The following is a 24890-nucleotide window of genomic DNA, read 5'->3' as shown; positions in this document are numbered from 1 at the left end:
AGAAAGGGGGTCTCTCACTCTCTCATTCACTCCCATCAATGACAATGAGTCGTGTTTACTGAAGGATAAAAGGTAGAGGTGGCTGCCAATGACACACAATTTAACCACATATTTGTATGCTTATGAGATTTAACATGAAGACAAAATCCCATGTCACTTTTGGCTGTTTGCTAAACTTATTATCCTGTGCCGTCTGGTATCCCACATTCAAAACCAGCATTGGTCCCCACTTGTATCACAGTTGACACAGCTGTCGCCTGCATGGAATCCACATTAACAGAAAGCGTTTCACTGCATTTCCCCAGACTCCCTGAGCTATTTGTAAGTTTGACTCTTTTCTAGCAAGTGCAACCAGAATCTTTTGTTTCCATTATGCAGCAGTCAGTCAGGCTGAGGGGCCGTGTCCACAAGCTGTCACCACTGAGTGCTGTTAAGTATACCGGCCACGCTTTGGACACTAACTCCATCCCTGCCAGTTTGTCTAAGAGGGGGAGGAGACAGACAGACACACACACACACACACACACACACACCTCAACACCTACACACTTTTAGAGTTGCCTCTTATGCCAGGAATACAAAGTTTAGCATCCTGCAGCTGCTTTAAACATGAATATAAAAGGAGAACGTAACATCTCCTCTGTATAGAAAAGCTTTTGCCTCCCAAAGCTCTGAATGCATAAAAACAGTTCCACTTAAAAGAGTGTGAATAAAAGAAACAACTGAATGCTTTGTGTTCAAAAAGAGAAAAACACACAGGGAGTGTACTCAAAGTAGCAATTTTTTTGTCTTTTTCAGTTACAACTATTTACATGTAACCAAAGACAGTGTCCTTGAAACGGGTACAAACTTTTTTTTTTCACTCTTCCGGCAATTTCATCAAATGACAACTCAGAAATATTGTATAAAATAAAAATATCAGCTCCAGGGAAAAAAGTAGTCTAAGCATTTTCCATTAACGGCTATGTACAGGAGTATATACAGTCTAAAATACCATTCAGAGCAGAAATTTTGCAAAGTAATTAACAGTAAACATAGTTGCAGTCTTGTTCACTGCAGCCCTACAAACCAGATAAAAACTAATCTGCTTATACAGGTATGGCTGTCGTTCAAATCAGTGAGCGTACATGTGAGCGGTACAAGGCGGAGGCATCTTTCCAGGTAGAAATGACACTAAAAGGAATAAATAAAAGGGAGCTTAATGTGTGAGGTCCTATACAGACACAACATGATACTATCAGAGGATAAATATGACGCTACATGTGGCTGGACATATATGAACCATCAGAAAAAGGTTAAAATCAGTGATGGCTGATCAATGCTGCACATTTTGGAGATGGAATAGGAAGTTAGCCAATTATTTTACATATATGTTCTACGTCCAGCCACTGAGCTAAGTCATATGAGATATATTTGAAGGACAACTGGATAAAAGACTTATTTTGAAATACAAAAAAATTAAATTAAATACATTAAAAAACTTCGATAAAAAATTCAAAAGGAAGCACACCATTATTTTGTAGTAATTCATCACATCCGTAATACATGAGGTTACTTTCATTTCATACTGATGAAGATTTAAATAATCTAAACTAAAAAAAATGACCAAATAAAAAATGAATGAAAGGGAATCCATGATTTATGCTAGTTTACAAAATTATGTCACATAATGAACGTCTAATTGAAGTCTGCATCTTGGATTTCTCTTTAAGTCATTCATAATTCATATGAAAAAAAAAAATGCCCCAAGGAATAAAAAACTATCTAAAAACATGAAAGACCGCCTTGTCATCTTGGATTTACCTAAAATCATTGGGCACAGTGAGAACATTAAATCAAAAATTTAAAATGCTCTCTTTCCCTTGAAACATTCAAGCCAACTGCAAACATGTAAGTGAGAACAGATGAAAGCATTCAAAATCATTCCACGCAAGTTTACTCATAGACATCTTTCTAACACCCATGAAGATGATCGTTTGTCATGCTTATCCATGATTCACCCTTGGCTTTGACGATTAAAATGTGATGATCCCTAAAATCTGAACTGGAAGGTTCACTCTCCAGCTGAGTGAGCAGGAACAGGAGCAGACTCAGATTCCTGTCACCATCAAACTTTCAAGGACGTTTCAGGAACAGCTTTCAGTCCACGTTGATGTTTGACATTCTACTGGTTGTTTTGAACTCAAGCTGGGCCTCTGCCTGATTCCCAGGTACCTGAGGACAGATCTGGATCTGACTCTGAATGTGGCGTGAGTTGAGTTAAACTGAGGGAATCTGCATGTACATGAGCTACTTGGGCTTTGGTTCAGGCTGTGCTCCGAAGAGGTGCCTCTGAGTGATCACAGCATTGGGTGATCAGGTGAAGTTATGGGAATGCTGTTGAGTCTCCGATGATCCCTCCTGTCTTATTAAGGGTTGGGCATTAGGAGTAGCCTGGGATCCCTTTGATGTGCAGAGTGTGAGTGGGCTGTCTGTTAAAGGTGCTCAAGGTAGTCGATGACCCGTGAGATGGACTTCTGTCCTGTGGTGCCCATTGCACACTGTGTGAAGAGTAAACAGAGAAACAGGAGCGTGAGGGTGCGAACATGTTCTGCTTCCACTGCGAGACACAAACCGCACTGATTTCTGAGCTTCTGTTCTCTTGAAAAGACAATATTTTTGAAACAGATGGTTCAAGTCTTTACTTCTGATGGGATGAGTCACATTCAGAGCTTTTTCAAACTGCACATCTGTGACTGTAATTCTTCACGTCAATATTAATGCCTGACTTATTTTTAAACAACCATTTATTTGAGTGCCTCATTTTTGCTGTTCACACACAGCTTTGTCTGGATTCATTAATACAATTTTATTGATCCCAGTGCAGTTTCCTGTCAAAGTTAGAGGCTCTGGGAGTGATTGTGAGCTGTCTGAGAAGCTGTTGAGAGGTGTTTCAAATGAGCAACGATCAGAGAGTCTTACATTTATTCCACCTAATTAAACACTCCACATAATGTTAAAGAAATAAGCAGAAAAGCTTCTATTTCTTCAAAATAACAGTATTTACTCTTGAAGAAGCTGAATGAGGCTGCTAACACTGCAATTATGCCAGAAACAAAAAGGATATCTGATGTTTCACAGATTCACCAGCCTGTAAAAAAATCTTTTTATTTAATCCAGGCTTAAACACCTCAGAAAACTGTTTTTGCTCAAAGGATCCAATTAAAAGGTCTTTGAGTTACTTCAGTGCAGATTGCTTGAAGCTAAAGATCACATTGATATTTTCAGAGCTTCATAAAAAAAACCTTCTGTAAGTAGTCTCAGTGTTTTCAGTTACAAAAACAGAAGGCGTACGTATGGCCATTTAGATGATCACTGCAGCGTTTCGTTCTATTAAAGCATACAGCGCTACTTTCTTCTGTCATGTGGACAGCTTGCCTGATCCTACTCACCGTGAGGTTCATGAAACTCAAGAACTTCTTCAGCATTTCTGTCATGATGGAGAAATCCCCTTTAGGTAGATTCTCTCTCACAGTAGTCACATTTGTCTGCAGCGGACAGAAAGGTGTTAGGCAACAATGCAAGCATAAAAAATAATCTGCAATCCTATTGTGTGTATGTCTAAAATTCTCACCTGGCTGCCCTGGCAGAGGCAGCCCAGCAGCAGAGCGGTGTAGGAGGCAACAATACTGTCCTCCATATGCTTGCCTGCGTGCTGCAGAGCTGCAGGAAACACAAGGGAGAAGAGGGAAGAAAGAGTGAAGATACAAACACACACACAAGGCTTCTTTTTCTTCTGGAGGAGAGGGTCGCATTCTCATGCTCCAAATTGCTGAATAGAATCTGAATAGAATTCTGTAGCTGTAATTCACTGCTAAGTTACTCAAAAAGCTGCACAGTGGTTAATACATTCAGTGAAATTTTCTAATAGTGCCAATAAGTCCCAGCTGCTTTATTGTTCGCATTGGAGGCTCTGCTGCAAGGACAAAGAGGAAAGATAAAAAACAGTCTGAAAAACAAAAGCTTTGCACGGATGATTTTAAAGTGCATTCATCTTTTACCTCATCCATTATTGTGTTTAAAAAGTACAGCTGAATCATAAAAAACAAAATCAAGCATAACTGGTGTAGTGGTTGGAATGTGCCTGCCCACTTTCCCATGAAGTGCTAAAATGCATAGATTTTGCAGCAGAAACCTAGTAGATGGGAGAGAAAGTTTAAGTTTGTCAGGTAGATTTAGGATATCAGGGTTTAAGGCACAATCAACTCTTATTCCTGGGAGAACTGAAGTGTGTCGACAGTTTGTCAAATGCAGTTCAAGAGATGTCAGGGGAAGCAGTAAAGGTAGACAAAATGAGGATAAGAGCATTTCTTTTCTTTTCATATCCATATTTGTGTTGTCCATATAAGGAAAAGCGTACGTTGTGGGTATAAAAGGCTGACAGCCGACAAAACATTCTGATGCTTTATTCCAGAGTTTTGTTTTTTTTTGCAAGATTCTGCAAATTTACCCACATTTGTCTCAACTGTGGTTTTAACCAAAGCTAAAAACAGCTCTCCTTTAAACCCACACAAACACAACTTCAAACACACACGTCTACCTTTATTTAGATCCAACTCTTCATCCTCCTCCTCTTTCTTCTCGCTCTCTTTATTCCCTGTTTGGCTGTCGTTGGGTTCGGCTGCCACCCACTGGATCTCTCCTGACGTCTCCTGCCACTCGCCGCTTTGGTCCAGCGCTGGCTTCGGTGCCTCACTGATGAGGTCGTCAGTCTTTGCCTCGGCCAGGATGGCGGCACGCTCTCTTTCAAGGAAGAGCTGGAATTTAGAGAAGAGATAAAAAAAGGTTTGTGAGCTCCAAACACAAACTCAAGAGATCTGAATAATTCAAAGGCAACAAGAGAACAGCAGTTAGCCAAGATATTTCTTTACAGCAAGGTCACAAAGGAACAAATTCTGTGCCAAAACATCTTAAAGATGCCTCTAAGTATCAAATGGGAAAGGTAATTTTAAAGTTAATCACCACTTTGCTGTCAAAAGTTCCTTTCAAGCTTTCACAAAACTTTGTGCAAATGAGTCTGATGGGCAAGGACTTTGGTGAGAGTAATGCTATTAATGAGAAATAACATTGATGATAACAGTTATATCTTAAAAACCGAACCCACAAGTGACCATGCATCGATTCACAACCGTTAATTACCTTAATATGCTACCTCAGATGGTTGTGTTTGCTTAAAAGGCACCGCAGGTAACACCTCAGGGTGGTGATTTTGGGTGTGTAGCATAGAGAGGCAATTTTAATTGATGATAAGGCAAAATGGCTTCATCTTTATTCATAAGTGTTCAGGGCCTGAGTTTTGGTGCCTGTGCCTGGCATAAAATATTTGATTTAGATTTTATTTTGACACAAATCAAATGAAACCAGACCAGTTAGGACCAAATAAGTTTCAAGTTGTATTTGAGCTTTTCACTGAGCGCCTTCTATGCCCTGAATTGCCCCCTATATTTTACAGGTGAGAATTCCTCTCCTGTCTCCAAACATGAAACAAAATCAAGGCCCTGATGTACCAAAGAGGTGTTACAGCGATCGCCTTTGGAAAATGGGTGAAACACTGGTTCATCTGTTCATAAAATAAAGTTCTTTGAACAGAACAAAACATTGATTTTTCCCCATGAGTGCTCCAAAAGTAACTTCAAAAGAAGTCACAGAAGAATACCCCGTAGCCAGGACAAAGAAAAAAAATAACCTAACAGCTAAAATATTCAAGAATGAGTCACAGCACTATTCCCAACCTTCACCAGAGCAGCCAGTGCACCACTGGATTTAGGCTTGTCATCCGCGTCTCCCTGAGTTTCAGCTGTGCTCGACAATGCTGACGCGGCTTCTGCTGCTGTGTCTGCTTGTGTCGGGTCAGCAGTCTGCATCAGGCTGTCTTCCAGACAGGTGTCTTCAGTGACGAACTCCATGTCCACCAGACAGTGTCGGTTTCTGGAGCTGTACTCCACTAGGTTAATAAGCAGACCGAGACCCTGGTGTGCACAACAGAATACATGAGTAAGACACATAAAACTGTCAAGGACAGAGACAGGACATGTTGGTAAAATGCCTTGTTTTGTTATTGAGAGTCTTACCAGTACTCTGACATCGAAGCGTTGCTCCTGGGGGATGTAGCGTGGAACTCGAAGAACGCAGTTCAAAGCTGTTACTATTAGTTGTTCCTGTTCACCTGTCTTTGTGCTTCCCCACTCTGCAGACAAACATGAAATCATTGATACTTTTTCTGCTGAGGACTGAAAAACTGCACTTAATAGTGAATTCACAAAGCTTAGTGCAATGTTGCAATGTAAGCAACATCACACAACTGTGCTTTGTTCCTATGCATGATGTCAACAAGAATACCGTTATCATGTGTGAGGTTCAGCAGCACTCCTATCACAGCCCTCATACAATCCTCCACCGCTTTGCCCACGTTACTGAAGCTGCAGTGAGGCAGCGCGGCACTCGACGACGACAGAGAGCTGTTGTTTAGCGCCCTGCTGTACCGCTGGATCATATCCTCACAGTACCGCAGAGCTCTGATGGTGGGAAAAAAACAAAATAATCAGAGAAATTATTGAGCAAAGTCAGATGTTAGGAGCAGCTCACAGACAAAAAGCAACGGGGTGACAGAGAAAAAGAAGGACGTGAACATTAATATCTAGAGGAGATTTAAAAACACAGATTAACCGTAGACACGACCCAGACAGCTAACTCGTGTCCAGCAATACCGAAACATTAATCCAACTTAATCCACAGTTTAGTAATCTTTACTGGCTCCAATGCTGACACATATGCTGAACAGGACACTAATCATGTTTTTCTTCAGTACCTATGATTAATTTATTTGTGTAAAGGCAAAATATATCCATAAAAAAAACTTGTATATACTAAATAAATTGACCCTGGTTTTCTTATAGTTTATCATTTACACACTTGAAAAGCTGTGCAGAAACAAGCAACAAAGCAGACTGTTAATAGCAGTCAGTGTCTCAATGAGTCTGTCCTGTCAATAATAGCTCCCAGCTGTATGAGCTGCTCACCTGGCAGAGGAGACAATGAGTTGTGAGTCTTTGTAGGCGATCAAGTAACCCTGGTTTTCTGGGTTCTGCACTGTCACCTGACAGCAGAAAATGAAAGAGAAGTAAAATCAATACAGAGGAAAGAGCGATGAAAAGCTCAAAAAGTGGTAAAGGAAGAGGAAATGAGAGGTAAGACCTCAGAGTTTTGATCAGTCACATGTTAAATGTTTTTTTTTAAATTACAGACAGTTTTGATGAAATTCACAGCTCTCTGCACGGATCTACTTTTTTACTTAAATTTCTCCTGTTCCCCACTTTGGTGAAAGAGACAATTAAGCTCTAAGAGCAGTACTTACACTTTCGAGCACTCTCAGACACCTCTCAGCTCCCCATAAAGAGGCCACAAGGTTCTCCTTGTCATCTTCTTGGCTCAGGTTCTGCACGCACTCTTTAACTGTAGTAAAATAACACAAACACAGTATTGATTATACACCCAGGATGGCTACATGAAAGCAAACTGCACTGACACTTGAACCTAGAAAAACGATCTTTGTGTGTACAGATATATATAGTCTTGCAAACCGCCTACTTGATTGACACCTGTGCATTCTGCGTCCCACACACGTACCTTTGTCTACGATGTGGTCCAAACCTCCCAATAGCCGCAGTTCTTCTTTGAACCAATCCCCTGCTCTCTTTGAGGTGAGAGAGAGCAGAGTCTCCATGGCAAGGTGGCCCGTCTATAACAGGAAAAACAAACAAAAATGTACAACATGCATAAATCTCACTGGTTAACTTCGAATTCTGTGTGTAATTACAGGTGTAAGTGGTTGTGATATCACATCATCCAGACTGTCTGTCCATATTAAAAGGCTGAATATAAACCTTAAAAATGAACGATTTAAACATTGCTCAACGATCTGATCTTTCATATTTGTTCAGTTTTAAAACAGGAACAAGAAAGAGAATGAGTGAGGGGTCCCTTTACAAAATTAAGGCTTTTAACTTGGAGAAAAAAAAAACTGTTTCAGAATAAAAATGTATAAAACACTTCTGAGAGGGTCTAAAGGAGCCAGATGAGGGAGTGTAACATGTTTGTTTGGTCATTTCAGAAATACTGACTGTGATGTTCTCCAGGTCCAGGTGTTTGTTGTGCACCGTCTCACACAGCTTCCTGATCTTCTCTTTGACCTTCTCCACCTCCTTCGCTGTGAGCTGGTCCTGGTGGGCACAGAAGTCCTGGTCCAGCTCGAGCAGCTTGATCATGAGCTCCAGGCAGGCCCTGTCCAGATCCATATTAAGACGGTCCCGGCTCAGAATGTACATCAGGGCAGCTGTGCACAGAGCAAGGTTCTGAAAAAGAGAACAAAGATCAGATTTTACGATGAGTTGTGGGTGGTGAGGAGCACAGAAAGGTGAGCTGTGTGGTCAGCCATGTCGAAAGCTGTGGAGCAGTGAGGAAATCTCCTATGCATGTTTGATGCAGTATTTCCAAAGTGAGCAAAGATAGCTGTGAGAGTAAAAAAGAGTTTCTTGTTTTTGTACTAGGGAAAGTTCTCACTGAAGATACAGCATAGTAAAAAAGTTGTTAGAACATGGCTGAAACTTTTCTCAACATTCATCTTTAAATAATTATTTGACAACATATGAAATATCCACAAATACTGTTTCTGTACATTGGATATTTTAAACAAAGAAACGAAGAAAATTGATCAGGACTATTTCACATGGTGAATCACGTGCATATGCTTCCACTTCCGCTTTGATTCTGTGACCCACTTTTGATGTCTACGTGGGATCACCCTGCACTCAAATGTTTGTGCTGCACAAACAAGCTTAGGACACAAGCTGAGGCTGACCACACACCTGGAAACCTGCTTTAGGGCCTTTTTTCCTCCACCATCCATGACTGCAGAGGTGTGACCTGACTCAAAGCTTGTGGTCACCAATCATTTGTCCAAATAATCCTCAAGTGTGTGTCAATACGACTCCTATCTGTCAGAGCCTCCCCAACCAGAGACTGTAAATATCAAACATGTTTGATATTTACAATTCCAGGAAAGAAACCTGCAGTAATCAATTAGAGAAGCTGACTGGGGCGCGACACCAACTGGATGTTGGATCTCTTTACAGCCGTGTGTGGACCCAAATAAAAACGGAGTCAAGTGAAATTTTGAAAATTAGGGAATATTTTGTGGAATTTTTCACTTACTCTAAGTTTTGGCCATATAACAAAAGCTGCCAGCTGACAACTCTTGTCTCTCAATGTGTGCATTTATCATCTTAAGTCAACTCATGCAAGTGTTCTGAGTGATCACATGTCAGTTAAATCTTAAGGTGTTGTGTTTCTGGTTAGCTTATGATGTTACACTTCAGTTTGAGCTTTCTTTAAATACAACATTTCCCATTGTTTTCAATGTGGATAAGATCAAAGTGTTGTCCATTATGTGGCCAGGCTTAGTCAAAAAAAATAACACAAAAAAAGACTTTGGTCAAAATTTAAGAACTTCACCAAAACAAATGCCATTCAAGAAAGAGAGACTGAAAAAGTAGAGCAGACAAGTATTGCTCATAAAAGAAGAAGGATAAGGAGATGTACTTACTGGGTGTTGTGGGGCATCACTGAGCATTTTGAAGACCTGCGCAACTTTCCCTCTGGCCCTCAGGTGCATCCTAAAACCAGGCATGGCACAGCGAGTGGCCAGGCTGATTATACTGCCACAGAAATAAAGGAGGAATAGCAGTTATGATGGGTCTCATATTTCATTTCAGTCACTACATTCTTTTGCTGAAGCTAAGATGAGTGAGATTGAATGTGGCCTTCTCTAGGATCAGTATCACTATTTGTTATTTCTTTTTCCAATATGTTCTGTTTTGAATTTTTCTGCCATTTCTCCTTCTTCCCTCTTTCTTCTTTTTTCAAGTAAAAACATCTTCAGAAAAGAAGGCTGGATTCTCTGAAACTTTTCTGAAGTTGAGGCTGTCTCTCCTGAGTGGATTCAATTTTCACAACGGAATGACTTTATGCTCCGTGAGACCACAGAAAAACAGGCTTCATCGTGACTCACCCCAACAGAAGACGGTTATAAAAGTGAGATGCATGCACAGAAGAAGTCAAAGCAAAAAAAAAGGGAAGGGGAGTAACTGTCTCTATAGTACTCATTTTGTCCTAATACGAATAAAACATAAATAAAAGCACAAGAGAGCACTGCAGGAGTCTTCACTCAGAGGATTCACACACACTGAATGAAAACCTGTTTCTTCTTGATACATTCACTCAACCTCTTGCTGCTTTATGTGGGGATTGTAGTCATTATTTTATGCTGTTCAATAAAGGATCTTTGCACAAACGTCAAAGTTTTGATTGTTTAAAGCTGAGTCCACTTATTGCTGTACTTTCAAGCTTAAAAAAATGACACTCAAGTAAGGTGGCAGGTCCTCGTAACATTCAATCAGCTCAGGATGACACTTGCTACAAACAAGTATCATCAACAAGCCACTAAAAACTAAATCTTTAAGCTGCCTTCCACTGGTGTCGACACGATGATGTTTTAAGTGTGTTTTCCCACTTACCTAAGGCATCTTGTGTTGAGTGGCTGACTGCTCTTCAGCCCCGTCTCCAGGTACTCAAAATCATCTGTGAACTCCTGATTTTCTCCAAACTCCACCACATCATTGAAGTGCTTCACATGCTGCACCACGGTGTACAGCTGGTGGAAGAGGAAGGGGGTTAATTACAGTTAATTGGGAAGCTGTGCATCTGTCCAGAGACTCCAATCAGCTCACACACGCCCAGTGAGAACGAGCGCTCATTGTTCAAACTCCTCTCTGTTGGTTCCATTAGCGGCAATAGCTGACTGTGCTAATACCCTTCATCAATAAAGGCCCAGCATGGGGAATTGGGGCCTGATCAGCTGTTGACTTGGTGTGTTTACCAGTACCAAAAGTCATGCTGTGTGTGCTCCCAGCACGACACAGGAGGGTTAAAGATAACACAACTGTGTAGAAACAGCTTTGCTGAAGCCATTTTACCTCAGGAGCTCTGTGGCTAATAGGCTGATGTGGGGCTAGAAGTCCCATTTGTAAATGACACAAGCAGTATGGGAGCTTAATGGCAACAGCAACCTTTTCCTTTTCTACCTCCAACCCACACCGGGGTTCATGTTCTCGAAGGAGAACCTGATATGTTACAAACAAATGTTATTCCTTTATTGCTGAAGCTCATAAAAAGACACTTTCTTTGGATGAATAAGAGAGATTACCTTGTAGCAGCATGCAAATAAACACACTAAGCTACTAAAAGCAGTCCCTCCTTTCCCTTGTTTGCCTGTCTAAAAACATCAGCTCCAGACTCACCTCTTTGTGCTCCTTTCTGCATTTCAGAGCAGTGACAATATCCTGGTTAAGTCGCGTGGGGATGGTCTCTGACTTTATGACTTTGGGCGGCGGTGGAGGGGCTTTGAACAAGCCGTCATCTTTATGGGAGTTGCTGTCCTTGCTGCTGCTCGATAAAATCGCCTGAGGAAGAAAAGAAGCGGAGAAACACGACTCATACCAAAGTTACAAAATCTGTGTAATGACATGTCTGCAAGATTTTTCACAGCTGAACAGTCTGTTAAGCACACAAGTCCTTTAAGTGTTGTTAACAGATGTCAGGCAAGGTAGTCCAAAGTTAAAAACCTCTGAAACCCCAGTTGCCAGACGCTGATTAGTTTGTCTGAACGAACATTAATTTCCACAGGGGGAGTTCAACACTAAATGTAAAAGTAAACACAGGTTTATTCGTCAGGAAAAGAACTCCATGTTTACAGAGAGAGACTAATTAGAGCGGTTAAACAAAACTGTTGACTACTTAGAGACCAAGAAGCAACATTTCCCAAATGTATACCAGTTTAGGTGAATTTGGCATCCAGTAAATAAAGAGTATTTCCTCTTTGTATTGGCTCAACATAATATTCTGTTAGATGGTTTGTATGTGTTGAACAAACTCATTTCACCCTTTAATGTTCTTACTTGTCATGAGCTTTTAACATTTTTTGGATATAAGCTACACACACATAAAAAAATAACTATAAGGAGCAACATCTTACCGGAGCAGTTTGAGATCGAGATAGTGGAGGAACAGGAACCTCTTCTGGTTCAGGTTGATTCCAGTGGCGTGCGTTGTACACAGCTTTAGCAGGGGACTGGAGGAAGGCATGGTATTATACCAAGTATGAATAAGAGGTTAGTATTCCATAAACATTCTCGCCTTTAAAGAAGACATTAATCTTCATTTGCCATTTAAGCAAATTGCAAAATCTATAGTCAGTGGAATAAAACAACTGAATACAAATAGTGCAAACTGTGATCATCAAGTTAAACTGAAGGAACAGCCGCCGCAGCGGGGAGCACAACAGACCCCAAGCAGCAACAGAACATTTCCTCGATACGACACATTCTGCTTCTACTTTTTGTATCACAAAGGACAATTTGCAGAGTGTGTTGATGATGTAAAAACAGTAAACACACGGAATTATGAAGACAGAGCACAAACAACCCAAAGCCACAGCACAACAGGATGAGGAAAAACAGGACAAATGTGAAGGTTCTTAAGATACCACGAATCAAAGCAAAGTCAACGTGATAAATAAGAGACTGAACAACAGTTGTGTGGGGTAAGGGTTCAAATCAGGTCTACTGAGAGGTTGCTGTCTTTGCTTAAGTCAGCAACAGCTGATCGGGGCAAGAGAGGCTTATAGGAGAAAATAAAACTGACAACTGTTGTTTGACTTTGGTATGCAGCAACTATATTACATATTGTATTTAATATCTGATTTATACTTATCTTGCATTTTATTTAATAACTTATATTCCCCATTGCTCAGTATTATTATTTCAACCAATTTTTTTCCTACTAAATCTTTTTTTTCTTACATTATTGAATTTAACTTTGTAATCAAACATCTATAATAAAGAGTGAGGTCTCTCTAACGCTCTGATTCTACCTAGGATTCAATCCATGACTTATAGATTTGATTTACACCTTAGTAATGGTCACATCCAGGCTACGAGCCTCAGCCTCCTTATACTTAGCCTTGGATGCTATTGTCTGGCCTAGCAAATAATTGATCCACAGGGTTGCAAGTTTACACTCGAGTTACTGCCTTAGTCTAATCAATAGTCAGCCCCTCAGCTGAGATTAGTAGACAGTTAGCTGGCTTCTGGAAGGACAGACCACGTACAGACATCAACCTATACAGCCTTACAAGTATAACTGGAAATCCAGATAATCTAACTTTACACTGTGGAATTAACTATGTGACATAAATGTAGAGTTTGCTGAAGCTGTTTTTCCAACCCTCCTTGATCAATGGTCTCCTCTCCTGCATCAATTTTGCATATCTTTGGACAGGCAGGGAATTGTGTCATGTAAACGTTTGTGAAAAACCTGAAATATCAAACCTGACTGGGACAATTGTCAGCAGCACGCTTCATTACCTTTTTAGGTCCACTGAAGATCTTCTTCAATCCACTGCCACCGTCCTTGGACTTTTCCCCTGGTTTCCCAGAACGCACTTTTTGCCCCTCGGTACCGCCAGGACTGGAGTCATCAGAGAAATCGAATGCGTCTGGCAGAGGAAACAGAATGTTGGCTGCAAGGCACTAGCACTGAACTGAAAGTCTTTCAACAGTTTCATCTCTCACAAACTTTGATAAAGATCACTTTTTATGTAACTGAAGTGCTAACTCCAGTAAAAAGTCTTTGCTTAGGATCAGTTCATCACCTGTATTACTGCTGGCCTGGCTGTCCTGAGAGTCGCTGGTATGAGGGCTGTCTGCACCCGAGCTTAGCGCTGCTAAGGCTGTGGCCGCCTTCTTTGCTTTTTTCTCTTTGGCCTGAGAGCTCTCATCGTCACTGTCACTCTCACTTAGGTCATCAAAGCCAAAGTACTTGATCTTGTAGCTACTCTTGCCGGCCATGCCGCTCTCTGGGCCCTCCTTGCCTCCCTGGTCCTCTTTATCCTCAAAGCCAAAAAACTCAAGCTTGGTCTCAGTCTTGGTCTTCTTGGCCTTAGCCTGGGTGGGTCTGAACCTGAAAAAAAAAACATGGGGAGTAGATATGTTTTCATTTGTTTCACATCCAATTAAAACAAGCCTCTAACGACGCAAAGTTTCCGTCTTGAGATCACTGAGTGAAACGCTGTTACTGAATCAGAGCACATGCCATCAGACTTCCAACTGTGAAGTTATGAATCTTATTTATCTTGTGTTGTTTTTGTTGTTGCCATTTGTCTCTGTCCACCTCTCTTTTCTCTCTCTCTCTCTCTCTCTCTCTCTCTCTCTCTAAGGATTCAAAGGTTTGTACTGTCAGTTCTCTATAAATGCCAGGACAGAGAAAAAACAAACTAATGTTCCTCTCTACTGAAAGTACAGATAAAAATGTAAGTTAAAAAAGTAAGCACAAGAAAAATATGGAAACTTAAATATGAAAGAAAATATAAAAGGACACAAGAAATCAACCTAAATACACAGTGCAGGCAGTGCAGTGTCTTGACAGCCTAAGATATAAGATCTACATGGACAGCAGTGCAAATGATTTGTAAGGTGCAGCCCAACACAGCTGCAGCAGATGGCTGCTTAACAGTAGTCTGGTTGTGCTCAAGGTTTCTGCCTGTTAAAAAGTCACTTGCTTAATGGTGCAAAGTGTTCTGCTCATGGTGGATCAATGTTTACTCCTGGTAAATGACAGAAGAAAGAGCACCATCTTGACCTTTTTGAAAAGTGTGAGCTAAAACTTGTTACTAACGTGTGCAATACAAATAAAAATCATTTCTAAAACTAGGCTAAATTAATATTTACCAAGTAAATTATAGTAACCTTTACATTCAAAAAATTACTATGTGCAATTATATATGTTATTATGTTGGTTTAATCTAATTTGTATCATTTATCAGCTGCATTTTATTCATTTTTGTTTGAATAATGCTGAAACTCACTTTACTTTACTGGCAGAAGCCTATAAGCTGATTCAGAATCAAACTTTGTTCTGAACGCAAAGTAAAAGTTGCATTTACTGAACTTTGTTTCCCAAATTTCTACACACCTCAGCCCATCCCCGCTGTTTAGTAAAGCTACAGCTTTCAAGTTATACCCAGGATGCCTCTGAATTGTTTCAGAACCGTAAACTCAGTTTAACAGCGAACACACGAAACCATGAAACCAGAGTTTTCCAAAACCTCACTTTGGCCAGAGTTTTCAGAAAACATCATTTTAAGTGACGTAAAGCTGTGGTTTCGTGTGGACGACAGGCGTTATTGACCCGGCTACGTGTGGACATGTCCTAACACTTGTCACCGTGAGTGAAGAGGTAACACAGTGGATATGAAACCTTGCTTTACTGCATCTCACCTCTATCTGTACATGCCCCCTACATACAGAAAAAAAACAGGGTTTGTTTAAGCTGAAGAACTTCTATTTAACTTGTGAAAGTACACAAGACGTATTTTAGAAAAGTGCAGAAAACATATGAGTAAACAAAGTTGCAAAAAAATGTTTACCTACTATAATCTTGTGTACAGTAATTTACTTGCTAACTTTTAGTAAATACTTGCAATAGAGGGCAGGTTATTCAGTAGATTTAACAAAGAAATATTACGGCAAGAAACTGACAATTAAGAACATTACATAGGTTTTAAGCCATGTAGTACCAATCACAAGTTGATATAACTCATTTTATTTATTGAATCCAAATTATTTTTATTGAGATATTTAGAAGGTCAGCCTCAATTTCACCCATAAAATTAGTATATATAAATGTGAATCATCAATATATTAAATAAATAGATATCAATTTCAGCCAGATAATATAGATTAATATCACCTAATTTATTAGTAAATATAAACCAATTTATTTCATTAAACCAATAGTTTTAAATCAAAGCTGGAGTAATTTAAATCAATTTAATTATATTAAGTGTCACTTTGTTGCTTTAATTTAAGTAGAAATTTTCTGAGTGTGCTACAACGTTCTTTGACAGCAAAAGAACTGACCCCAAGCACATATTCAATTGCAACTATACTCAAGTGGCAAATTGTTTTCTATATGGCAGTGTCACTCTCCATTGACGTCTGAACCTTTATTTCAAAAAGGTCTTTTAGCACTACAGGTTCTGAGAACACTTAACAACCACTTCTATCTGAGACTAAACGCTACAGCAATACATTCTAATATAACCTTAATGACAGGCTTTCAGCTTCAGTATGAGCCCTATACCTATAATTCAGTGTTCATTTCACTCCCCAGGTTTCGAAAAATATATACATGTATCTCTTTAAGCATATACATGGAGCTCTGAGTGAAGCAGAAGACTAGTTGGTGAAAGCAATACTATAATTAAGTAGGTGGATGAGCACCCAGTTATGTGAGTTTTCATTCCTTATGGCATGCATACTTCAATGTGCATGCATTGGATCAACAGTTGAAAGCTTATACAAAGTAAGCCACTTGTCACAAAACTTACAAATAGCATCAAGATCTTTTCAAAGTTATAACAAACATGGTTACTATGTGTTACCTGGTAGGTTTAGGTGGTGGTGCATCAGTCTTCTTCTTCATCTGACCTGCTTCTCCCAGGTCAGCAGGGACAGCTGGAGTCACCAAATCATCAATACTCCGCTCTATTGAATCCTGAATGGTGACGTTACAAACAGACAAGCACGAAGGGTGCAGAACTGTATAGTCCCGTACCCTCCCACCGCCCCTGCCTGCAGGCTTGGCGGCTGGTTTAGTATTGGCAGAAGTACTACTTGTACTAGCAGAAAGGACACTGTTGGGTTTAACTTGGGCACTCGTCGTTTCTGTGGGCTGGGTGCTGTTGCTTCCAGTTGCGTCAGATGATGTTTTGGTGGATCTGTTGGGCCGCTGGTATTTCTTACAATTTGAGGCCCTTAGGGTAAACGGGGAAGGGGGGATGTTGTCCACTGGTTCTGGTGGAGGCTCTTGCTCAGCATTTTTCATCTCTTCTGACTGCAGTCCATCATGTGAAGAGGAGGTCTGGAAGTCTCTGCTACCACTTGGTGCATCAGTGGCCATCTTGAGGATAGTGTCTCTATTAGTAGAGCTGGAAATGGAACTCTGAGACACTGAGAAGTCCTGATCATCAGAGCGGGCTGTGTTTGACAAAGAGGCTTTGCATGCAGGGTTTTGGTTGCTAACGGATGTACTCTTGACCCAGGGCTGGTTATTTTTTAAAATCTGCACTTGAGTTGAAGCTGTGAATGAAGAAAAATATTTCAGTAAAAAAGAGCAGTTGCAACAAAAAACTAGTAAACCATCAATAAAACACAAGGGTAGATCAAACTAATTGAATGAAAGCTGAACTATGAATGATGAAAAACTGTTTAACAACAGATAATGGTGATGCACAGTAAGTATTGATCACTTACTTGTGAGCATAGATGCTGAACTGACAGATCCCTGTGAGGATGTTACAACTGTCCGAATGCCCTGCACTGCAGTCTTCTTTGTCACATCGCCCTCTGTGACTTCTGCCTGAGCCAAGCTGTGAGAGGTCTCAGTCTTGGAGTCATCATCACTGTCAAATCCAAATGGGTCTTCTTCACTGTCACTGTCTTCAAGCCTTGGCCTCTTGGCCAAATCAGACACATCAGGTTTTAACAGAGGCCTTTTGGCCCCCAGCTGTGCCTTGTAGGTGGTCTCCCCCCATTTGGTCGTCAGAGTGGGCTTTTTATTGGAGAAAACCTCTTCAAATTTGGAGTTAGCCTCCCCTCCTTTACGGTTGTACGTTTTACCAAATCTGGATGTCATGATGGCTGCTTTATTTTACATATTCCCTGTCAAAAGAGGCAGACAGCTCAACATCAAACGCACTTCATTCAACATACACGTCATTTGAACATATGTCACACAGTGTACAATTCTATTGCAGCGAGAGCTCAAGAGTAGCTGTTAAACGTGTACGACAAGTTATTGTAAAATTAAATGTGACGCAGCAAAACAGATGACCCGTTCTGGTTGATCAAGTCAAGTCAGCGGGTCAATTAACCTGGTGTTAGCACTCAAATCCAGTGTCAACTACTGGTTAATAGCACGAGAAATTAGCACAGCTACCTTACTAGCCGCAGCTGCTATGATTTTAAAAAAGCTGGTGACCGTATGTGATCAATACGTTACTAAAGGGTAGCGATATGTGTTAAGTGAGGTAAAATAATGGCTAGAAAACCTAGCTTTACGTCATACTGTTAGAAACTTAACAAAACTACGTCGGTTTATTTAAGGTAGGCCTGCTGCAGCTGCTTGTAAAGTTACTTAAAAGTTAGCAGTTAGCTGTTAGCTTCAACATTGCTAAACTGGGCTAACGTTAGTCCTATGTTTACATTTTACATCCGACTGCATTGAATGTTGATTTATTTTTATTATTTAAAAGTGCAAACTAAGTTATTCAACATATAAAAATCACCAGATTAAGAAATGTTTAAATTCGTACTGAGATTAATAGACCCGAAAAACACAGTTACCTTTCTACTCCAGCATCTAGCTAAACGTCCGCTTGTTTTCAAGCCAGCCGGCTAGGCCTGATCTCCCACTCGCGCACAAATTAAGCGGGTAAAGTCCGTTAAGCGTTGCAGTAACAGCTCTAGAAACACGCCTCTAACCCGAATACACATCCAGAATAATTGTCAACACCGAAAAAATGCGACCGAATAGCTTTTGTAGCTACAGTCGCCAAATACAGTGGATAATCCGGACTTTTAGCATTCTGTAGTGCTACTGGCGGGCATTAAAATATCCCCTCCCTCCTCGTTCCTAGCCAAGACCCCCATGTAGTCCGCTCCGAGAAGGGAAATAGCCAATCACTGAAGGGAAGGTTTAACGGCACCATTAGATCATGTCAGCAAACAGTCCTCTGATTGGTGTAAAACTTAAACCACAATACACGATAGGGGGCGCTGGAGGACTTTATAACTCGATTTAAACTTGAAGACGTGCCAAAGAGAACGGCCATACAGTCTACGAGAACGGCGCAGTCACGGTCGTGCCTTTCGATACTCTACTGCACATTATTTGTTGCCGAATTGAACTTTGTTCTAAATAGACAATAAGCAGTTGGAATATGTTTTCTTTGAGTTTCCTCTTTGTCTTTGAGTAAAATACATAACATGAGCAAACTATAAGGCAATTTCGTTCAAATAGTCATCTAAAGTCGATCTAAACCCCAAAAAACAGTCTCTGGGAACAAGTGTTAAAGTAATGCAGGGGTAACATGATTTTCATGATTTTGGAAGTTTTTTTATCCACATGTTAATCTCTATTTGCCTACACTGTATCAAAGAAATACCTGAGTTCTCCCTAAAACCATGGGCCCAAAAGTTAATAAAGATTCAGAAAAGTCTGTCAGAGTAAAATACACTGATTGCCTTGAGTTATTTCAGCTTTTATTTTTTATGGGTGTTGCTTCATCAAGAGATGGTGTTTTTCATGTACTTCAAATTGCTCTACAAAAAAGTAGCAACTTTAAATTCACCCTTTTTTGTAGACTCATTAAGATACAAGAAAATGTATCATATAAAATCAACAAGACATTAAGTTTTAAACAGACTTAGTTTGACTGGAGTGGGCTCACTGAACTTAGTGCTCAAACACCTGCTGCAGCGTGGAAACAGAACTCATACAGATCATCAACACTCATTCTGGTCCAGGGCGCAGATGGTGTCAAATAAATGAATAGTGTGTTATGTTCATCCCTGGGTCTGCAGTGTAAAGAGGTCCAGATTGTGTGAGCACTTATGTGGCTGTGACTCAGCCTTATCAGACATCATAACATCTACTTGAAAGTATGGAAGTGATTTCAAAGATGGGGCATGTAGTCACTCTTTTGATGACAGATGTGTCTAAATCAGGAACAGAAGGTTTAGATATTTTTTATCCTCTGTTTCCTCAATCCAATCCAAGGTATACAAAGTAAGTTGTGCTTTTAAGATCTATGTTTTGAATTATGTCATGTGCAAACATGTCACCCGTGTATAAATTGGTACCATTAAATCAACAGCGAACACCTGATTGTTTTAGTTCTTCAAATTATAAATACTCTTTTTTTCTCAATCATGTATTTCAAATATGTTAGAGCATGTGTATGGAGCAGAAACAAAGAGGAGCACAAAACAAATTAGTTACGTGTTTCAGTTTTTTGGCATCTGGACATATTTGAGCTGACCAAGTGTGTGTCACTACACATCAAGGCGCAAAGATGATGAGGTAATATGGCCAGGTCATACATGACTGATGGTTTGGAGCTCAGTTTTGGCAGTCCAGCAGTTATTTCATCATTAACGGGCCAATGGTACAGCTGGGTCTAGTTCTATGCATGCTGTGATCTCTTTGAATGCAATACAGTATTGGAATAAATGAGTCACCCATTTGTGCCACTGCCAAGTGAAACATAAACACTTAACTCTAAGTGTCACATCTGTACAAAGTACTGCAGCACTGCAGGGAGAATTAAGATGAGAGAGACTGCAACACTGGTGCAAAACCATGAGATGGCAGCAACACTTGCTATCACCCACAAGTTTGATTCTATAGTGAAAAGTAATATACATCTGGTCTTTGACCCCAAATCTGTGAACTGGGTATGTGATAAATAAAGGGGAGAATGGTTTCATTACAAAGATACCCATATGATGATGTGGTATTATGGTGCATGCCTTGGGGCAATTTGACATCATTTGAAGGCATCTGTTTGTTATAAAGTTAGCATATAGTTTATGAGAATGGAAAAAGCGTGTTGAGAAGAATAAACTTCAACTGGTTTTTGAAGGCATGGTCTGAAATTGAATGTACAAACTTGTCTGAATGTTAAAGTATCTTTGTAGTGCTGTTAAAAGTTAATTTAATGTTGCTATTGTTGGCAAAACATAACACAACCTTTTGTGGAATGAATGTGGTTTACGGTATGCAAAAAAACCCTCTTTCTGCTGTTTTCTTTGCTTCCACTCATGGAGTGAAAGTTTTCCATCCTCAACTTTTTTTGTAAATTCTGAAACTGGTTATATTTTGTGGTGGCTCACTTAGTTCTCATGGGATCTGCTTCATTATCTTTATCCAAAATTGATGTGGTACACAGAGATCTCTACCAAAACACTGAGTGTACTCATGCGAGGCCCTCGTCTGTGACCAATGCATCATGGGTCGAATCTCTGCTTGGCTTGCACTCCTATTTCTGAGGTCAGCCTGCAGATCCCCTGGCCCAACAATCACACCAGACCACTATCAAGCCCATATGAAGGCAATAAAAACAAATCCAAACCAGATCTCCATTTGTGTGTGTGTGTGTGTGTGTGTGTGTGTGTGTGTGTGTGTGTGTGTGTGTGTGTGTGTGTGTGTGTGTGTGTGTGTGTGTGTGTGTGTGGTGTGTGTGTGTGTGTGTGTGTGTGTGTGTGTGTGTGTGTGTGTGTGTGTGTGTGTGTGTGTGTGTAGATGAGCAATGGTTAAGCAAATCCTAAATGCACAAAGAAAGCATGGTAATGTCAACCTTGGAGCAATCTATCTGAAACTGTGTTTTTCTTTGTGTCTGACTACAAGTTTTTGAAAAATGATACAAGTTTAAAGGGAAAGAGCCCAAACAAAAGAATGTAAACTTTATTTTCTTCTTAGCATACATCACATGATACAAATAAACACTCTACAGTACTTTTAAAAAGGAGTTTATAAAACAATTATACAAACCAAATTTGCTCAGCATGTCTTTAAAATGCTCAGACTTTGCAGTGAAAGGCCTGATTGAACCAAAGTTCATAAAAAAAGACAAAAACAAGAGTAAGTTGTTAAAATTAAGATGCCTATATCCAATTCTTTCAGCTAGTTTGTAAACACACAGTAGCTGAAATGTTCAAAGGGTTAAAGACAAAAAGTGAAGTTAGGAGGATAAAGTACAACACTGCCTTAGGGGCAACTTTTGGCATTGCTAAGGATGCCAAAAATACTTACAGGCAGAAATTATCTCCATTGTGTTAACATAAGATCTTAATTTTTTTTCTTACTCATGAGAACACAGTATTCCACCATTGGTAGGGGGGTCCCATCTTTACTTTAATCAGAGATCAGGGCTGCCATACAGTCCTGCATACATGACCTCTTGACGTCTTTCACATTTGGTTTAAATGGACAGCAATTCAAGGCTGAACATGGTGGGGGAGATAACATTCAATTGAGTCACCTTAACACTGCTGATTAAATCGTCAGACCCATCTGCCATCTTGAAGTTCAAACCAGGTATGATCAAATAACCCAAACAATAATTCTTGAAATATCAGTCTTCTCTGTTCTCAGGGAAACTATAAAAACATTTTCTTGGTATAAATTACTTTGTTATCTGAAAAATGTTCTGTCTGTGTTCTTGAGATAACAAACTTAATCAACCCCTCCACATGCCAAAATAAGCGTTGTTATTTCAAGATTATAAAACACTTAACTTGTGATCTCAAGATTACGGCATAAAAAAATCACTGCTATGTTGGCCATTCTCAGCTTCCATACATTCAAGACAAAGCCTTTACTGGATTTGTGGCATCACTGGCCTCTGGCCACAGGAAGAGGGCATGTCAGTGAAAGCCCACACCCTGAAATTTAAGGTCCACTGGTAATGAGTAAAAACTAGCTCCAGCCCCTGTCATATCATATGGAGGGTCAAGGGTCGATCTCCACTGGAACAACTGTTAGGATAGCGTCTTCATTTCCACGGCGCACAACTACTCTCAAGGTGTCAGCAGTCTTGATGGTGGTACTGACATCAGTTGCTGTTGAGATCCTCTGGCCATTTATTGAGATGATGACATCATGCTCTTTGAGTCCAGCACTTGAGGAGAGAAGAAGAGAGGATAAATTGAGAGATTAAATTGTAAGTGCACGTGGATAATAGGAGAAAAAGAAACATTGCAGCATTTTTAGTTTGTTTTTCTATTTCAGACCTGCTTTTCTATTAGTGGGATTTGATATTCTTGCTGAACACGGTTTATGGAAGTAACAGTGGGCAGCAAAATAGAAGTGCTACTGCTCTATGTGAGATTTAAGATCCTGGCTGTGCACCATCAAATTCATAGACTTTCTAAAATATGGATGTGGTCTCAGTGAAGTCACTTCCTGGTTTCTAAAGAGGTGTTATGAAGCCAAGACATGGGTCTCTCTATATTGGAAATGCTGATTTTGACTTACTATAAGCTTATCACAAAAACTAATAGAGTAGTGAATTTGGGGAATGGAATAGCCTAGCAACCTGGCAGACGGCTTAAACATGCTTACATGTTAGTAAATTTTGCGGCACCTCTAATTGTGTGTAACTTTTCAAGACTTAAGATTTAAATGGATAAGAGGGGAAGAATCCATCCTTGGGCAGTTATTAAAGAGGTAAAAGTTGTTTATTCATTTGTTTATTCTTTATTTATTTTTAATGGCTCTAAACATATTTAACTTTGCTGTAGATATCTGGATTTTAGTATGGGCTTGAACAGGGTTTCCTAAAATTTTGTTGCTGTGTTCTTAATTTTTCAACACTGGGTTTAACTTGCTACAGACATTAGACAAAGCTGAGTTGTCTATACAGATGGCTTTATTTGCATTTTATTCACCAGCTCCTTTTACTTTCACCAACTTCCACCCTCAAACTAACAACAAAAAAACAAAACAAAAGAACAATAATGAATGCAAAATTCACAAATAAATTGATGAATGATCCACAAAAAAGGGCATAAAACACACACTTTGCTGGCCGTGGTTATCCCTGAGGGAATGACGATAAAAGTGAGAAACAAAACAAAGATGGGCTCCTAAAAGAGCCAGAACAGAAAACCCAAAGCGCATGTTTCCCAACCTGGTGTCTTGTTAAACTCAATACTGATAAAAAAAAATTAAAAAAAGAAAGAAATAAAGAAAAGTTTTATGTAATTAAAGCAAAACAAAAAAGTAGCAAATACAAATAGATAAAATGACAAACAATAATTTTGCCGGCTAAACTGAAGGTTAACACTTACACAAACCTTGCACTGGCTTTTACCATCTTCATTATACTATAAACCCTTTAATAAGTACAATAATTCTACAAAAAAAAACCCAAAAATTAAAATAAAGGGCCAGTTTTGTTTTGCGTCTTTGTTGCTTATACAGTATGCCAAGTTAAACTTAAAGCATGGTTGCAATCTGTTCTGTAATCATCTAGAAAAAAATCCCATTAAAAAGAAGTAATCATACCCAAAGGGCATTAATCTTGTATTTAGGGTTTTCCCACACTCCTATTGTTCTTCCACTGTGATTAAAAACCTCATTTATTTATTCCCCTTGGTCCACCACCACTCCCTTTCTGCAACAGTTCTTGTCAAAGATACAACTGACTTCCACAGTTGGGTGAAGTTAACTAACAGCTACTCTGTTTTTTTTTTTTTTTAATGAGATGATTGTCTCTTTTCTTCAAATTAAATTTTATATTTATGACCCATTAGCCAAGTTAACACACTTAGTTAGACCCGGAGGACTTACAGAGATGCTTAAACCCAGGTATGGGAATCAGAGACACTGACACATTTGTTTTGGTCATTTTTACAAGACTCACATGGGAGGAAAAAATGCTGTGCTTGCTTTACCTTCCAGTGATAAAATGTGGCCGTTTTTCCTCATTATAAGGTGTTGCTAAAATTTCCACTTGAGATTTCAGGAGAAGTAAATAAAACAGCAGGTTGATTTTCTGGCCCACAGATGCAGTGCATTACTCACACAAAAACATAAAGTAAACATAAGTCATGTGCTTCTAGACTAGCACATCTGACTTGGCCAGGTTTGTTTACAGGTCTGTTGGCAAAAAA

The 24890-nt window shown here is 39.7% G+C and overlaps 2 protein-coding genes across 3 annotated transcripts in view; both read right to left on the bottom strand.

Annotated features, from left to right (window-relative positions):
• Positions 1–833: 833 nt before the first annotated feature.
• Positions 834–18856, bottom strand: wapla (WAPL cohesin release factor a). Its single transcript, XM_074675936.1, has 20 exons — positions 18558–18856; positions 17466–17873; positions 16595–17291; positions 13805–14112; positions 13518–13648; positions 12128–12223; positions 11394–11555; positions 10611–10747; positions 9641–9752; positions 8160–8390; positions 7666–7777; positions 7394–7491; positions 7059–7135; positions 6379–6554; positions 6111–6226; positions 5772–6008; positions 4580–4796; positions 3614–3702; positions 3432–3527; positions 834–2540 (listed from the first exon to the last, which is right to left on the bottom strand). The coding sequence occupies exons 2-20, from the start codon at positions 17845–17847 to the stop codon at positions 2475–2477; spliced, it is 3540 nt and encodes a 1179-aa protein (XP_074532037.1). The 5' UTR covers positions 17848–17873; positions 18558–18856; the 3' UTR covers positions 834–2474.
• A 2836-nt stretch (positions 18857–21692) lies between these two features.
• LOC141794640 (serine protease HTRA1A-like) overlaps positions 21693–24890 on the bottom strand; it is a 30846-nt gene continuing 27648 nt past the window's right edge. Inside the window, exon 8 of one of the 2 annotated variants that reach the window (XM_074675019.1) lies at positions 21693–22894. In XM_074675019.1, the coding sequence (XP_074531120.1) occupies positions 22726–22894 (169 nt within the window). In that variant the 3' untranslated portion in view covers positions 21693–22725. The remainder of the gene's footprint in view (positions 22895–24890) is intronic. The other variant, XM_074675020.1, reaches the window with a different exon arrangement.

This window comes from Halichoeres trimaculatus, unplaced genomic scaffold (genome assembly GCF_033239565.1).
Source record: "Halichoeres trimaculatus isolate MK-OKI-2021-1 unplaced genomic scaffold, fHalTri1.1 fHalTri1_scaffold_8, whole genome shotgun sequence".
Classification (NCBI taxonomy): Eukaryota; Metazoa; Chordata; class Actinopteri; order Labriformes; family Labridae; genus Halichoeres; species Halichoeres trimaculatus.
The sequence above is the reverse complement of the archived record's forward strand: the minus strand, read 5'-3'. Positions and strand labels throughout refer to the sequence as shown.